The sequence below is a fragment of the Caretta caretta genome, chromosome 26 (assembly GCF_965140235.1).
Source record: "Caretta caretta isolate rCarCar2 chromosome 26, rCarCar1.hap1, whole genome shotgun sequence".
NCBI lineage: Eukaryota > Metazoa > Chordata > Testudines > Cheloniidae > Caretta > Caretta caretta.
This window is the reverse complement of record NC_134231.1, coordinates 13,798,208-13,814,005: the sequence shown is the minus strand read 5'-3', so window position 1 is coordinate 13,814,005 and position 15,798 is coordinate 13,798,208. Positions and strand designations below refer to the sequence as shown.

Below are 15,798 nucleotides of genomic sequence, written 5' to 3'. Positions count from 1 at the left end.
TTGACAAAGCCCTGGCTGGGATGATTTAGTTGGGGATTGGTCCTGCTTTGAGCAGGGGGTTGGACTAGATGACCTCCTGAGGTCCCTTCCAACCCTGAGATTCTATGATTCTATGGTACTGTCTCTGTAACGTCCCAGGGCAGAGACCCAGCACAAGGCCATGAACCACTTAAGTACCGTTTAACAGACCTAAGCCACGCATGGGCCATGTGCTCGTCCCACTGCCCAAGGGAGAATTTCACCTTGTCCGGGAAGCAAATCAGTATCTAATTGTTCCGGGCTTTGAAAGGCCATAGTGGGCTCTTGCATTAAGAGGTAGTGGTGATGTGGAGTCAGTACTTTAATATGGGATTTCCTCTGAAATATACCATGACACCCCCCCACCCCCAGCTTCGTAGGTTCCAAGGCCAGAACAGACCATTCTGACCATCTAGTCTGACCTCCTGCATAGCACAGGCCAGGAGACTTCCCTAAATTAATTCCTGTTTGAACTAGAGCAGATCTTGATTGAAATGCTGCCAGTGATGGAGAATCCACCATGACCCTGGGTAAATTGTTCAAGTGGTGAATTACCCATGTGCCCCGTACTTCACTGGAGCTACACCCACGTACACCAGCAGAGGAGCTGGCTCATTGTGCACAAATGAGGATGCCCTTAAAACAGTTAATCTCACAGGAGAGGATGAATGGTCCAGGCTTAAGGCACCAGCCTATACCATGGGAGGCTTGCATTCAATTCTCAGCTCTGCAGCAAGCATCTCTGGGCATGTCCCTTAGCCACTCTGGGTCTCAGTTCCCTGACTGTACATGGGGATCAGAGCACTGCCCTGCCCCACAGGGATGTGTGAGGATAAAGACATTTATCCACTAATTTGGAGGTGCTCGGATACTAGGATGGGGGGTGGGGAGGGGTTGTGTTAGATAGGAGGGAGAGGGGACATTTTGCCAGATCCTGGAGTTTGAAATAATCCCTGCCACTGGGCTTTCACTCTCCATCAGCATCACTGAGAGATAATCAGGTTTCAGAGTAACAGCCGTGTTAGTCTGTATTCGCAAAAAGAAAAGGAGTACTTGTGGCACCTTAGAGACTAACCAATTTATTTGAGCATAAGCTTTCGTGAGCTGCTTATGCTCAAATAAATTGGTTAGTCTCTAAGGTGCCACAAGTCCTCCTTTTCTTTTTGAGAGATAATCGTGTTTGGCTCTCCAATCAAGGCAGTTTCCATAACGCTGTCTTATTCCTGCCCTTAAGCAATGCCTCTTGCGGGCACCAATGTCAAAAAGTGACGTGGGGACTTCCGATGGGGTGGGGTAATGTGATTTCGTTGGCAAAGGGAGGGGCTGCAGGAAATATGGGATGCTTGGCTAGCGTTTTGAGAAGGAGCCATCGTAAAGATGTTTACTCTCAAAAAGTACGGAATTCAGTCACGGCGTCCGGAAAATGTTTCCATTCACCGTGAGAACTGGGGCTGGGGTCTGGGGGCAGCTGCCAAGTGCAGGCAAAGCAGAGCTGGTTCTAACCCAGCCCTGGCGCTGGCATCATTTAGGGTAACCAAAGAGCTGCTCTATTTACGCCGGCTGGAGATGGCTAGAGTGCAGCGTGCCCCTCATGGGTCCCTATGCTCGGGGCTGCCTGGGGAAGGGGTAGCTTTGGAGGTGTCTCTGTTGTCTCTTTGCCAGCTTGGGAGGGAATCCACAGCTGAGGAGCTACAGCTGCTTTCTCTTTTCTCTTGCCACTCAGTGGAGCAGGGGCCTCGGAGACTCTGGCCCTTAATTTTAAACGTGAAAGCATCAAGAGTTTGTTTTTTTTGTTCTTGAGCTACAAGGGCAGGGGGGTTTGAATCAGCCTCCTAACAGGCCATGTTTGCAACCTTAACTAGGGACATACTGACCCCACAGTAAAACAGCGAACATCTGCAGAGCCAGCACTGGTACCAGGATCCTTTAAAACACCGGACTCTCCCTCTGGGGCTAAAGGAAGACCCAGTGACGGCTCTGTTCTTTCAAAAGTGCAGTCCGCCAACAGAACACCCCGGGATCATGCACTCCCTGCCTAGTCCCCAGTCTTGGTCCCACAGAGCTCAGTGGCAAACCTCTCCCGGCCACGGTGCACACTGGCTACGGCACTTTGCTTCCTTGCAGCCTTTACTATCCTGGCACCTGCCTTTCCAAGGCGATTGAGTTTCAAGGGCCAGGGGTGGGGGAAACTGAGGCAGAGGAAAGTTCCCCGGGGGCCACCCGGGGTGGGGGCTTTAACCCTCCCTATGGCTCAAAAACGCTTGGCCGGCTCGTCCTCAAACTTTGCAGCGGGGCCCCTCTTTCCCTGCCCCGACCCCTCCCCCCTCCCGGTCTCTGAGCCTGAGCCCCAGCGGGGGGCTAAAGGGGGACTTGGGCCGGGCCGTGCCTGGAAACGGGAGGATCCCCGCGGAGCCCCTTGTGGCGCCTCCCGGCCGCCGGGGGCTGGCGGCGGCCGGGGCAGCGACTTGCAACCGGGCGGGTGGACCCGGCTGCTTTGCAAAGCGGCGGCTGCTTGCCTCCCTCCCTGCCCGCCCCAGCCCTTGTCTCCTCCCTCCCCGCCCCGCTCCCGGGGCCGGCCAAGGGGATGGCGCGGAGCTGCCTGACATCACACGCCGGGGATGGGGGCGCGACCACCCAGCCCCTGCCGCGGCTGCCTTCAAAAGCGGCGCAGGCGGCTGCCGGCTCGTCCCGCAGCCCCGGCAGGCGCAGGGGCCGGCGGGCTCCGGGCGAGACTTGTTGGGGAAACTTCTTGCGCCCCGGGGAGCGCAGCCGGCCAGGGAGCGCGCAGCCTGGGGGCTCCCCCGCGGAGGCGCCCGGGCCCCGATGGGGGCTTCTGAGCGCCGGGAGCCGAGGCTGCCAGCGAGCCCCGAGCGCGGGGCAGGCGGGGCGCTCCCCACCCCTCCTGGATCTGCTCTTTAGAAGCCCCCCCCCGCCGCCCCCTCCGGCAGCCTCATGGGGGGGGGCGCCCAAGCCATGGACAGCCCCGAGGGTTACTCGGTCCAAGCCACCGCGGCCATCGCCGCCATCATCACCTTCCTCATCCTCTTCACCATCTTCGGCAACGTGCTGGTGATCATCGCTGTGCTCACCAGCCGGTCCCTCCGAGCCCCCCAGAACCTCTTCCTGGTGTCCCTGGCGGCGGCCGACATCCTGGTGGCCACCCTCATCATCCCCTTTTCCCTGGCCAACGAGCTGATGGGCTACTGGCACTTCCGGAAGACCTGGTGCGAGATCTACCTGGCCTTGGACGTTCTCTTCTGCACCTCCTCCATCGTGCACCTCTGCGCCATCAGCCTGGACCGGTACTGGTCTGTCAGCCAGGCCATCGAATACAACTCCAAGAGGACCCCCAGGAGGATCAAGTGCATCATCCTCATCGTGTGGATGATCGCAGCCTTCATCTCCCTGCCCCCCCTCATCTACAAGGGGAACAAGAAGGACAGCCAGGCCGGCAGGCCGCAGTGCAAACTCAACGAGGAGGCATGGTACATCCTCTCCTCCAGCATTGGCTCCTTCTTCGCCCCCTGCGTCATCATGATCCTGGTCTACCTGCGGATTTACCTTATAGCCAAGCACCGGACCCAGCAAGGCTCCAGGGGCAAGAAGCCCAAGGCCAAGGAGAAGGGGACATCTAGGAAAATCACCAGCCCGACCTCTGAGACCTCTCCCCAGCAGCTGGGCGCAAGGGAACCCAATGGGCATCAGGAGCCCATTGAGGATAGTGATCAGCCAGTGACCCCTACGCTCCCTGCCCACAGGACATCTCTCCTGAGCCTGGAGGAGCAGCCGCCGCCACCTGCCACTGGCCCTTGCCCGCCGCAACCGGAGAAGAAAGAGTCTTCTGGTTCCAGCCCGGTGGAGCACTCCCTGCACTGCAGCCTCAAGCAGCGCAACGGGCACCCCCAGAGCTCTGCCAAGGGCATGGAGACCCTGGCCACTGCCAAGGGGGAGGTGGTGCTGGTGAGGAGGGTGAAGACCCTAAGTGCCAACCCTTGGAAGAGGAAGACCCACCTCAACCGGGAGAAGAGGTTCACCTTCGTCCTCGCCGTGGTAATCGGGGTCTTTGTCCTCTGCTGGTTCCCTTTCTTCTTTCTCTATAGCCTGGGGGCCATCTGCCCAGAACTCTGCAAGGTCCCCAACAGCGTGTTCCAGTTCTTCTTCTGGATTGGCTACTGCAACAGCTCCTTGAACCCTGTGATCTACACCATCTTCAACCAGGACTTCCGCAAGGCCTTCCGCAAGATCCTCTGCAGGCAGGGGACTCAGACTGCCTGGTGAGAGAGCAGAGGGGAGGTGGGAGACTGTAGGTTGAGGTGTGGGGGCCAGGGGGTTGGAATAGTGGCAACATTCCACTGACGCTATTTAAAACACGTCTATTTATTCATCGGCTTTTGTGTTTGCAAAGAGTGGGGATGGGCGGTGGATACAAAAGTGCATTTTAAAGACTGTTTTGGATCAGCCTTTTTATATCTCTCTCTCTATATATTTTCTGCAAATGAGTTAAAACCCAGGACCATTTGCTAATGTATTTTCTACCGAGCTGGGGATCCTTTAATGTGCATGACATTCATATGGGTGGGATGAGAAAAGCTCTCTTCCCACCAACTCTGCAGAGGAAAGTGTGTGTGACCTGCCTTCCAGGTAACCACAAGAGAGTCTCCCGCCAGTCTCTCTTCCTTCTTTCCGTCTCTGTTGGTGTGGTGAGGCTCAAAAAGAAATCTGCCCCAGGCCACACTTTCTCTCTGCTCAGGAAGGCAAGGGCCAAATTTGATGTTGGTCACAGCTGCACTGCGCCCCTTTATGCCAGCTGAGTGGTGGGTCGCAAACATACTTGTATGGAGCTCATGTGATTATGGAGGTTTAATGCAGTGAAGGTTTCAGTCTGCCTGGGCCAGATTCTGCTCTCGGCTTCACTGGGGTAATTCTTGCTAAAACACAGGGCCAGGGTTCATACTGGGACCCTCCCATGGAACCTTTCTCTGATGGAGCTGGGATCTAATTCAGACATGTCTCTCCCATTTAGCAGCATGGGTTTGGTGGGTTGGTTGTGACCCCCAGATTGAGAACCCATGCCCTAGGATTTCTGGGTGACAGTTCCCACTGTGTGGGCCCTAGTGTGGACAAGGCTCCCATGACAGCCTGTGCTTTTAACACCATGTCAGCATGACCTCCCCTGAGCATGGGGTTAAAAGGCCAGTGGTGGCCTTGTCTACACCAGGGCTCCCACTGGTGGAGCCGCTAGCGGGGTGGGGGAGACTTGGGGAGGGACAAGATGGTATGGACACAAAGGTTTTTTTTGGATTGACACACTTGGGACTGAGAGGAGGGTTTGGGCATGAGGATTTTCCTTCCTTTGGTTCCTTTTTTCTTACGAAAAGAAGAATTCTTTCTTTTTTTCTTCTTTTTTTTTTGCTTAGCCCATACAATGTATGTCCCTCTTCTCTGAATCTACCCGAGTCTGTGTCACTTTTCTGTGGAATTCAGAACAAAGCATGTGGTCAAAGTCGCTCACAGATCCTGGAAACAAACAGAATCTGCTCCATTCTGCAGGATGCCGAGTCTTCTAGGACTCTATTTTGCTTGATAGCTTCTGACATTACCTCTGGGATCTGTAGCTCCTTCAGCAGTTTGTCTCTCCGATGTTTGTCCCCTCCTCCCCAAACGCATACAGTATCTGTTTGCAAGGAACAAAGCTCTCCAAAGCAAATAGTATCCGTTTGCAAGGAACAAAAGCATTAAATCAAAGCATCTATGGTATGAATGCAAGTGGGAAAGAGAAGGTGGTTAATCCAGGATGTGTTAGTAGCCGTGATACAGTGTTTCTAAGCCTGAATCGTTCTTTTAAAAATGACACAATAGCCTAATTTTGCACATCAGAACGGGAGCTGTGAGCGGGAGACATCTGTCTGGTTCTCACTCCTTGGCCGTTGTGGGATCTTTGTGTTATTTCCCCCTTACACCTGTGTTTAATAAGATCATACCACCCTCTCACAGCAAGGATGGGATCTCCTTTCCTGGATCTCTATGTCACCCATACAAACTCTGGGTACAAAGTCAGCTGCCTGGAACTCTGCAAAAGTGGGATCCAGAACCAGTAAGAGTTGACACTTTTTAAATCCGCAGAACTCTAAGCACTTTACAAGCCTGAGTAAGTAACAATGATCCTCATTTTTCAGGGGGCAAAGCTGATTCCCAGGGGCGGAAGTAACTTGCCTATGGTTCAGACATCAAGTGGGTGTCAGAGGTGAGAAAAGAATGCAAGTGTCCTGACTCCCAGTCCTGTGCCCTGGGAAAAGAACACAGGTGTCCTGACTCCCAGTCCTGTGCCCTGGGAAAAGAACCCAGGACTCCTGACTCCCAGTCTGGTGCTCTTTCAGTGTGGACCGTTCTGGCTCCAATTGGTTATTGAAATTAAGATTAGTCAGTGCTGATTTTAAAGTATCTTGTTACCACTTATGGACTCCACATCCAAATGCAGCTTCCCGTCCTTTCCAAGCAGTCTGTGGAGAGAGGAAAAATAACAGGGGTGGATTTTTGCCCCTGAGCCCGTAAAGGGAAGAGAGTGGAGGAGAACATATAACATCCGGTGGAAGCGAGGAGCAGGTTTGCTGTCTCCGAACCTGTCACCTGCAGGGGAGGTGGGATGTCTCATGCCACTTGGGCTTCCTGTGTTTTGCCTCTGGCTGCGTGTGGCATTGCAACATGGGGTGGGTCATGATGGGAGCGGGCTCTGTTTGGAGCTTCTGTTAATCTCTGTGCCCCATAACCATATCCCCTGTGAGCAGCAGGAGTTGTGTTTTTTCCCACTGTTGTGTGTGCGGAATGATGTTGATGAAAAGTCTTGAGATATTTTAACAATAAAAGATATTTTGTAATAAGCGAGTGTGTGCACTGCCATAATAATGCTTAGCACTCTCCAACCATTGACTGTTTAGCAATGATGGCGAAAGGGGGCACGGGGCATACTTAGGTATCATGAGCCCCATTCTGCAGCTGGGGAAACTGAGTCACAAAGAGACAGTGTGACTTGCCCAAGGTCCCCCAGTGAGTCAGCAGCAGAGGTGGGGATAAATTCATAGATTCATAAGGCCAGGAGGAGGGATGATTATGATCAGCCACTCTGATCTCCCACATAGCCCAGGCCAGAGGCTCTCGCCCAGGGCTGCCTGTGTTGAGCCCCATGACTTGTGATTGAACTACGGCAGATATTTTAGAACAGTCCTGGCTTCCAGCCCTGGGCACAGTTCCATGCTGCTTCTCAAAACCAGACACATTGTGGAGGCTAGGACACAGGCCTTTAAGGATGTGCAGTTAAGGGGGTGAAATCCTGACCCTGTTTTGCCATTGACTTCACCCTCTCAGCTGGGGCATTCGAGCCTAGGTCAGCTTGAGGGACATGGCAGGGGCTTCACGGGCTGCCAGGACTCTGCCCTTCGCATCAGTGCCATCTAGGGCCATCAACAGGGGGCTCAGTGATAGGGCTACAGGAGGAACCGGTGGGGATTCTAGCTCTCCACCACCCTTGCCAGCACTGGGGAGTTCGCACGCTTTCCCCGGGCTTGGCAGGAGAGGGTCTGGCTAGATCCCAGATGGGAGAGGGGCTCTGTGGTCTTGTGTTCTGTGCTGGCAGCGGGGAGATCCAGTCCTGCCCCCGAGCAGTGCATTCTGGAGCCTTCAGGCAGAGCTGGTGACTCACTTTCTCTGCTCTGGCAGCCGGAGCTGGGAAGGAAACAATTCTCCAGCAAATCCTACCCTTGGGGCCGCAGGACTGGAGCAAGAGGCCAAGTGAACCTCTTAGCCAGAGCTGGGCTTGGATCTCTCTTGGCGGGGGGGTCTCCTCGGAGGGCCGCATTTTCCTGCGCTCCTAAGAGTGACCCAAACTCTCCCCTGCACCCCTAACACCCCTGCAAATCTAAAGTGCCTCCATGGAAATCAGCTGAGGGACAGGGGTGTCAAATTGGAGCTGTGAGCACAGAAGCAACCCTGGGTTCTTTTTAAATAAAAGTAGAAGTCAAATTAACTCAAACGACATCTCTAGTGAACCGACTCTGTTCCTAATCCAGCTACATACAGTCTAGAAATGCTCCTGAGTTCCCACCATAAATGATTCGGAGGCTCCGGGTCAGTGATTGGCTATAAACCCCAAGCCTTCCCCCCTTGCACCACGCATGTGAGCCTTTTCCCGGGGCTGGTTTATTTATTGAAAGTCTCCACCAACACATTCTGGCTGCTTGATAAACGACTCTGCGACCCAACAAGGGAAGCGGGTGGCAGGGCCGGACGAGAAGAATGTTCATGGCAAGGAAGAGAACAAAATGTTTTTTGGAAGGTCAAGATAAAGTTATTTATGGCATCGCATGGAAAAAATAAAAAAAAATCCCCTCCAAGGAGCCACCTGGCCCATGTCTCAGCCCTTGGTCCTGCACACAGACCCATAGACTACAGGATCAGAACCTAATGCCACGTACGCCTGACCTAGTTGTAGTAGGACCCAGAGGCTCCAGCCTGGTTAGCCCCTCTATGTGCTGTGTTCACACAGACTGGAAGATAGCCCCTGCCCGGAAGAGCTTCCAGTCTAAACTGGATGGAGGGGAAATGCCAGGGGAGGAGAAATGCCACCACAGAGAAGTGGAGTGATTTGCCCGAGATCAGTGGCACAGACTGGAACAAATCTGATGCCCTAAGTCCCTATGCATTAGCCGGCACTGCCTCCCGTCCCTATGTCCTGTGCGTGCCCCTTTGCTGCTGAAGTCATTGCTGGTCCGGTTCTGAATGCGGCCGCATTGTGTTTTATGGTGGTGGGACACAGGGTATGTCTAACAACAGCATGTTTCCCGGCACAGGGAGACAGAGCCGTGCTAGCAACCTGGCCATGGTGTCACAGGCTAGTTGTCTAAGTACGTGCCCAGGGGGTCACGCGGTGTGTACTGGGGCGGGCAGCCCACACCACAGCCCGGGCCGCTGGAGCCACACTATTTTCACGGTGCTAGGCTGAGCAGAGCGAGCGCGGATTTGTCTTCCGCGCTCCCAGCCGCTGTGAAGACGTCCTCACTGACAAGGTAACAGACCGTGAGTGGGCCTGTGCGGTCGTCATTGTGCCTCCCATCCTGCTCCGGGTGCCTCCTGCACCTTCTATCACCCAGCTATTGAACGGTCCCTGGTCCTCATCCACCGAGCACCCTCGGCTGCCCGCTCCTGCCTTCCACAGGCTCCGGACTTGGACCATCGCGAGCCCTCTAGCTCTCCTGCGTCCAGCCCTCCCTTCTCTTTGGCTCTCGCCACACTGTCCCTGGCTGGTACTCTCCTCCTGGGTCCTGGAGTCTTATTTAGCCTGGGCCTGATTTTCCTCTAATTTAAATAGCAAATTAGGATTAGCTCCAGTAAAGTCAATGGAGCTTCACTCGATGCATAGCCTCTGCATGCTGTCAAGGCTTGCGCTATGGTTGTCATGTAATAACTAGATCTGGACAGGAGAGAGAGACCCATCCCAGAATAGCCAGGTTCACGGCAGGGACTTGAACCTGGGACTCCCGCTGGTCTCCTGCCGGAACCCCTGGGCTATGGAATCAGTTGCTCTCTGCCCCAATGACTATGTAATTATTTATACAAAGAGGAACAGCTCCAAAGGGAGAGATTCGCAGCCCAAATAGTTTGGGAGCCAGGGCTCACACCAGGGTCTCCCCCGTTCCCACCTGAATGCCACAACCTGTGTGCTGTTCTGGGGGATGGGAACGAAAAACCCTTAGGTCCACAAATTCCTGACCACCTATCGAGATGGCCTTACCGGAGGTCAAATTCGCCCAGAGCCTGTCACATGCACATACATCATTCACCAGGACAGGGCGAAAGTTTTTTAGATGAAAACTGCCTTTGGGGACGATGTGCAACATGTTGGTACAGTTTGGAATTTTCCAGTTTTTGCTACTCGCGGAGGGGCCTGGGGTTTTTCATTTTTCCTTTCCCCAAGGTCAAAAGAGGGAAAGTGTGGGAAAATCCCAAAATGTTCCCACTTGGTTCAAGCGGAAACAGACCATTTCGTTCCCAACGGTGCCAACGCGCCATCGGAAGGCGTTTCCTTGCGTTTGAAACCCTTTCCAGTTTGCTCTAATGAGGATGTGAACTCCATCCCCTGGCATGCAACATCGCCCTGGGAGAATTCAGTGCTTGGAAAGACGCCAGCTAGTTGGATGACTGGGATTAGTGGGCGGAGCCCAGGAAAGCCACCGAAGGCCCTGCCCGCTCAGGTGCGGGGGTGGCCGCTCCACCTGGCAATTAGCCTAGCAAAAACTGACCCAGCTGGGATGGGGCGAAGGTCACAGAGTCAACCCAAAGGATACTCTGCAACTGACAGCTCTGCAGACTGACACCCATCCCGTCGCCTGCTCTAGGGAGCTGGTCCCAGCTGCAGCTTTCCTAGGAGGGGCCCCGGCACAGAGGAGTTAACTCCTGGAGCCTGGCAGGCAGAACGCTCCTTCAGCAGGGAGGCGCCCTGGGAATTGCTGCTCCCAGCCTCCAGCAGCTTCCCACACACTTTGCAGGGTTTGCTCCGTTTTCCAGAGCAGGCGGAGCCGGGTTCCCACAGACCTGAGTTGAGCCTCCGAAGCACCGGCGCAGCCCTGCCTCTCTCCCCTCGCCGTCGGCGCCGGGATGCCGCTGTTATTTGCAGACGTTATTAAGGGCTTCCCGATAACCAGGCCTCCGATGACTGGGAGATGGAGATTTAAGTGTCTGCAGTTCCCTCTCCATTTGCACGTCCTTCTCCCCTTCTCCGTCTCCCTCTCTTCATCGGTGTCTCTTGACTCCCACTTTCCCCCTCTCCTTGCATGTCTTTGTCTCTCCTTCTCCCCCCGGGACCACGCACTCGGCTCCTAGACCCATAGCCTCCTATCCCAGGCCAGGGATCCAGCCCCTGGGAACTGATGCTTGGGGCCAGGGACTCTGGGTCAGAGTGACACTAATCAGCTGGAGGGTGTTTCAGAGGAAAGGAAACAAGTGACCCAGGTGACCCAAGGGGGTAAGGGACACGGCTGCCATCGGCCCTGGCCTCTTACCCACCTGGTAGTCTCTCTGCAGACAGTCTCTGCATCTATCCTTTCTCCCATGATCCTCTCCCCTTGCGAAAGGCCTGGGGTGACCCCAGGCACTGGGGACCCAGAGGTGGGTAAGTGCATTAGAGGAAGTCATGATTTATGCCCAGTGCTGTTTCCAGGGTGGCCGTGTCACACTGGGGAGCGTCAGTCCCCATGGTTCTCTGGCAGGGGAAGAATGGGGAGGCTGAGTCCCATGGGCCCTGGGGAAACTTCAGTTCCTTCTGCAGGATTCCAGGCCAATGTTCCTTCCCGCTGAGTGAGCCCAGCCCTAGGGATCGCAAATCCATCTAGTCCTGTCTCTAACAGTGCCCAGTACCAGCTGCTTCAGAGGAAGGTACAAGAGCCCCTGCACTGATGGGACAACCTGCCCCCTGGGGAAGATTCTTCCTGACCCTCTATTATTTAGAGGTTGGCTCATGCCCTGAAGCATGAAAATTTATTTCTTCTATTGTTTTGCTTGTGAATTGTGGCTTGGTAGGCCACAATCTATGGATCCGGGTAGATAGTAACCTGGAATCGGATGGTTCCCTGTTTGTCTGATCCATGGTGAAGGGGACCTTCCCCTGCTTTGTTCTTTCCCTTTATGGCTTGATTGGTGCTCAGCTGGGAGGCAATGGACCAGAGCTCCTTAAGCGAGGCCCCTTAAGCTCGAGCCAACAGTGAGGTTCTGATCTGAAGCCAACGAGAATCTTCCATTGACTGGGGCACAGGGCAAATAATCACAGACCCCTGTGACATTTATTGATCTTGTCCACACAGCACTGGCTAGACTCCCAAATCCCCGTCCTAGCAGTCATAACACCTGGGCCTGGCGCTTCTCCTCTAGTTGATCCAAAGTCCTACTCAGGGATCTGGATGGTGGCTTTAGCAGAGGAGACATGTCCAGGCAGGACCTGCTAGAAACACAAAGGGAAGGAGATTAAGGGGAAACAGCTCCAACAGGACTCAACTTCCTTGTGGGGAAAACAAAATGACGGAGTTGGAGGTGGCACTGGGCCGCTGGATCCGAACTCTTTTCTCCAGCCTGGCCCACCTCCTGGTAGAGTTTGTCTAGTAGGCTGAAGGCTCGTTATCCCCTCCTGCACCGGCAGACAGCCTGCTGCTAAGACACTCTGGGCAGCGTGAGGGACAGCCTGTTGAGGGACACCGCCAGCTGGAAGGTCAGAGCTCAGGGAGCAAAAGGGTTCCAGAGACCCTGAGAAAAATCTCCTAGTGCTAACATCTGGCAGGGAGCAGATGGTCTGGATGTGAGAGATGCAGCTTCATGTTTGGGGCGGGGACCCTACGTGGCTTGGCGAGCAACAGCAGAGCTGTGAGGGGCCTGAGCGGAGCTAGTATATCTAACTTTGCAGTTATTGGCTCCTAGCTGGTATGTCTACACTTTCTTTCTTTCTTTCTTTCTTTCTAGTAGTGCTGGTTAGGAAAAAAATTTCAGTCGAAGAGTTTTGCGTCCGGAAAATGCAGTTTCATCGCGTGTGAATTTCGACAAAAAATTTTTTATGGCAAAGCGACTTTCTCGCCTCGTTTTGACAATGTCAAAATAGTTCCTTTCGACTTTATCATTTTGATTCATGTTATTTAGTCTTTTCTGCCATATTAAAATATGAATTTTACTACCGTAGCATATGTAGCACATATTGACTATGATCTTACATTTATAATGTTTTATACGAAATACGTTTCCATAGTATGAAAACAACATGAGTCTGTGGATACAAATCATATTTTTTCCCGAATTTCTGTTCCATGAGAAAGTATGAGTTTTTGTTCCAAATCGGAACTGAAACGAATTTCAAAATGGCCAAATTCCCCGTGGGATGGGAATCCCCTTTTTGCCCGGCTCTACTTCCATGTTGTTGATCATTTTAAAGGCTCGCCATCTTTGAATGTACGTGATGGTCTGCAATGGCTCCAGGTCAGTCAACTCCCATCAGAGACCCGGGGCCTGCTTTGCAGAGGGCCTGAGTGCTAACCCCCCTTTAAGCGGAGATGTTGACGCTCAGCTTTCCTGAAACTCAGTCCCATGGTTGATCAGGGACCAATGATACTCCTGGGGAGTTGTGAGGGTGCAGCACCTCTGGGAAATTAGGTGCCTGACTGTAGCCCTTCGCTTTTGCCAAGTTTGGCCTATGTTTTTAAGCTGCCCCCAGTGCGCAATGACCAAAGACAGTAGCCTTGGTCTCCGGTTCCTAGGTTGCTGGCTTCCACAGCACAAGTGGCAGGATTTGGCCCCTTTGGGGCAGCCCCGGAGCAAAACTGGGTGACTGGGCAACAAAATGGCAGATAAAATTCAGTATTGATAAATACAAAGTCATGCACATTGGAAAACATAATCCTAACTATACATATCAAATCATAGAATATCAGGGTTGAAAGGAACCTCAGGAGGTCATCTAGTCCAACGCCCTGCTCAAAGCAGGACCAATCCCCAATTTTTACCCCATATCCCTAAATGGCCTCCTTAAGGATTGAACTTACAACCCTGGGTTTAGCAGGCCAAAGCTCAAACCACTGAGCTATCCCTCTCCCATGATGAGGTCTAGATTAGCTGTTACCATTCAAGAAAGAGATCTTGGAGTCACTGTGGATAGTTCTCTGAAAATATCCACTCTGTGTGCAGTGGCCGTCAAAAAAGCAAACAGAATGTTGGGAATCATTGAGAAAGGGATAGATAAGAAGACAGAAAATATCATATTGCCTCTCTATAAAGCCCTGGTACGCCCACATCTGGAATACTGTTTGCAGGTTGGTCACCCCCTCTCAAAGGAGATATATTGGACTTGGAAAAGGTTCAGAAAAGGGCAACAAAAATGATTAGGGGTATGGAACAGCTGCCATATGAAAAGAGATTAATAAGACAGGGACTTTTCAGCTTGGGAAAGAGACAACTAAGGGGGAATTGATAGAGGTCTATAAAATCATGACTGGTGTGGAGAAAGTAAATAAGGAAGTGTTATTTACTCCTTCTCATAACACAGGAACTAGGGGGTCACCAAATGAAATTAATAGGCAGCAGGTTTAAAACAAACAAAAGGAAGTATTTTTTCACACAACGCACAGTCAACCTGTGGAACTCCTTGCCAGAGGGTGTTGTGAAGGCCAAGACATTAACAGGGTTCAAAAAAAGAACTAGATAAGTTTATGGCGGATAGGTCCATCAATGGCTATTAGCCAGGATGGGCAGGGATGGTGTCCCTAGCCTCTGTTTGCCAGAAGCTGGGAATGGGCGACAGGGGATGGATCACTTGAGCAGGGGGTTGGACTAGATGACCTCCTGAGGTCCCTTCCAACCCTGATATTCTATGATTCTATGATTCTATGATTTCCTGTTCTGTTCATTCCCTCTGCGTCACCTGACATTGGCCACTGTGGGCAGACAGGACACTGGGCTAGATGGAGCTTTGGTCTGACCCAGTAGGGCCGCTCTTATAGAGACTGGCCTCACCCCCACCGAGGGTCCTTTCAGGACAGACTTTTCTGGGCAGTGCAGGGAACTCACGCTTTACTGCTGCCAGGGCTGCACCCGATAACAGGTGGACTCCGCTCTCGAGGGCTGTCAATACAGCAACTTTCACCAGCGTTAAAGTCGATCAGATGTAGTATTTCAGAGTGTCCCTAACTCAGCGTCAACGTTCCCGGGCACTGATTTAAGGAGGCTCTGAAGTACTCGCTGATCATCTCACGTGGATGAACACAGCCCCGGGAAGGGGCCAGCTCCCCAGCTGGTACACCCAACCATTGACTCTGCTGATTTACACCTCTGAGGATCTGGCCCCATGGACTCCAGTGGTGCTCCCATTTACACCATTTACTCCCATTTACACCAGCTAGACACAGAGGTGAAAATAAGCCGGTATGATACGGCGTACCGATAAGAGCTGGTACACAGCCAACTGTACCGGCAGGGCCGCTGTTGGGGGTGGCTAAAAGGGGCAGCTTCCCTGGGGTCCTGGCAATTTAAAAGGGCCCAGGGGCAGCAGCCGGAGCTTTGGGGTAGCGGTAGTGGCAGCCGGGAGCCCCAGGCCCTTTAAATCAGCGCTGGCCGGACAGTGCTGAAGGGCTGGCTGGGGGAGTCTGGCCCTAGCCCCAGCCCTTCTTCCTAAGGCCCCATCCCTTCTGGTTGCTCAGGAAACCGGCCACCCTGTGTACCACTAAGTCCCTTAAGTTACTTTCACCCCGGGCTAGATACCATCTCTCCGTTTGCCTCTGACATAGGAAGGAAGAGTGTCATAGTTCTGGTAAGTTTTGAAATCTGTTTAAAAATAAAGACAGAGGAAATTGGCAAATTGCTCCACCCTGATAACTATGAGGTGAGAAGTGACTACACTACAGTTTCAGAGTAGCAGCCGTGTTAGTCTGTATTCGCAAAAAGAAAAGGAGGACTTGTGGCATCTTAGAGACTAACCAATTTATTTGAGCATAAGCTTTCATGAGCTACAGCTCACTTCATCGGATGCATTCAGTGGAATTCTCTCCAGGCATGGTTCACATAAGCAGACAATGTAAAGAGGTCTCTGAGGACATAACTTCCCCCAGAAAGTCCTGGGGGTCTCCTATAGTTCCCCCACATTTCTACCTATCCTCATGTGATGGGGTGTCTGATAGATATGGCAACATCCTGCCAGATCCTTGGGAGACTTTACTGAATTAAATGTAAGTATCTTTGGGGGCCATTGTATTAAATTCAGGG

At 52.9% G+C, this 15,798-nt stretch overlaps 1 protein-coding gene across 1 annotated transcript; it reads left to right on the top strand.

Moving 5' to 3' along the window:
• Positions 1–2,649: 2,649 nt before the first annotated feature.
• Positions 2,650–6,897, top strand: ADRA2B (adrenoceptor alpha 2B). The gene has a single exon (XM_048829184.2). The coding sequence runs from the start codon at positions 2,971–2,973 to the stop codon at positions 4,294–4,296; it is 1,326 nt and encodes a 441-aa protein (XP_048685141.1). The 5' UTR covers positions 2,650–2,970; the 3' UTR covers positions 4,297–6,897.
• The last annotated feature ends 8,901 nt before the right edge of the window (positions 6,898–15,798 follow it).

Coding starts and splice junctions, on each gene's coding strand:
- ADRA2B (XM_048829184.2), top strand. CDS start 2,971: ATGGGGGGGGGCGCCCAAGCCATGGACAGCCCCGAGGGTTACTCGGTC.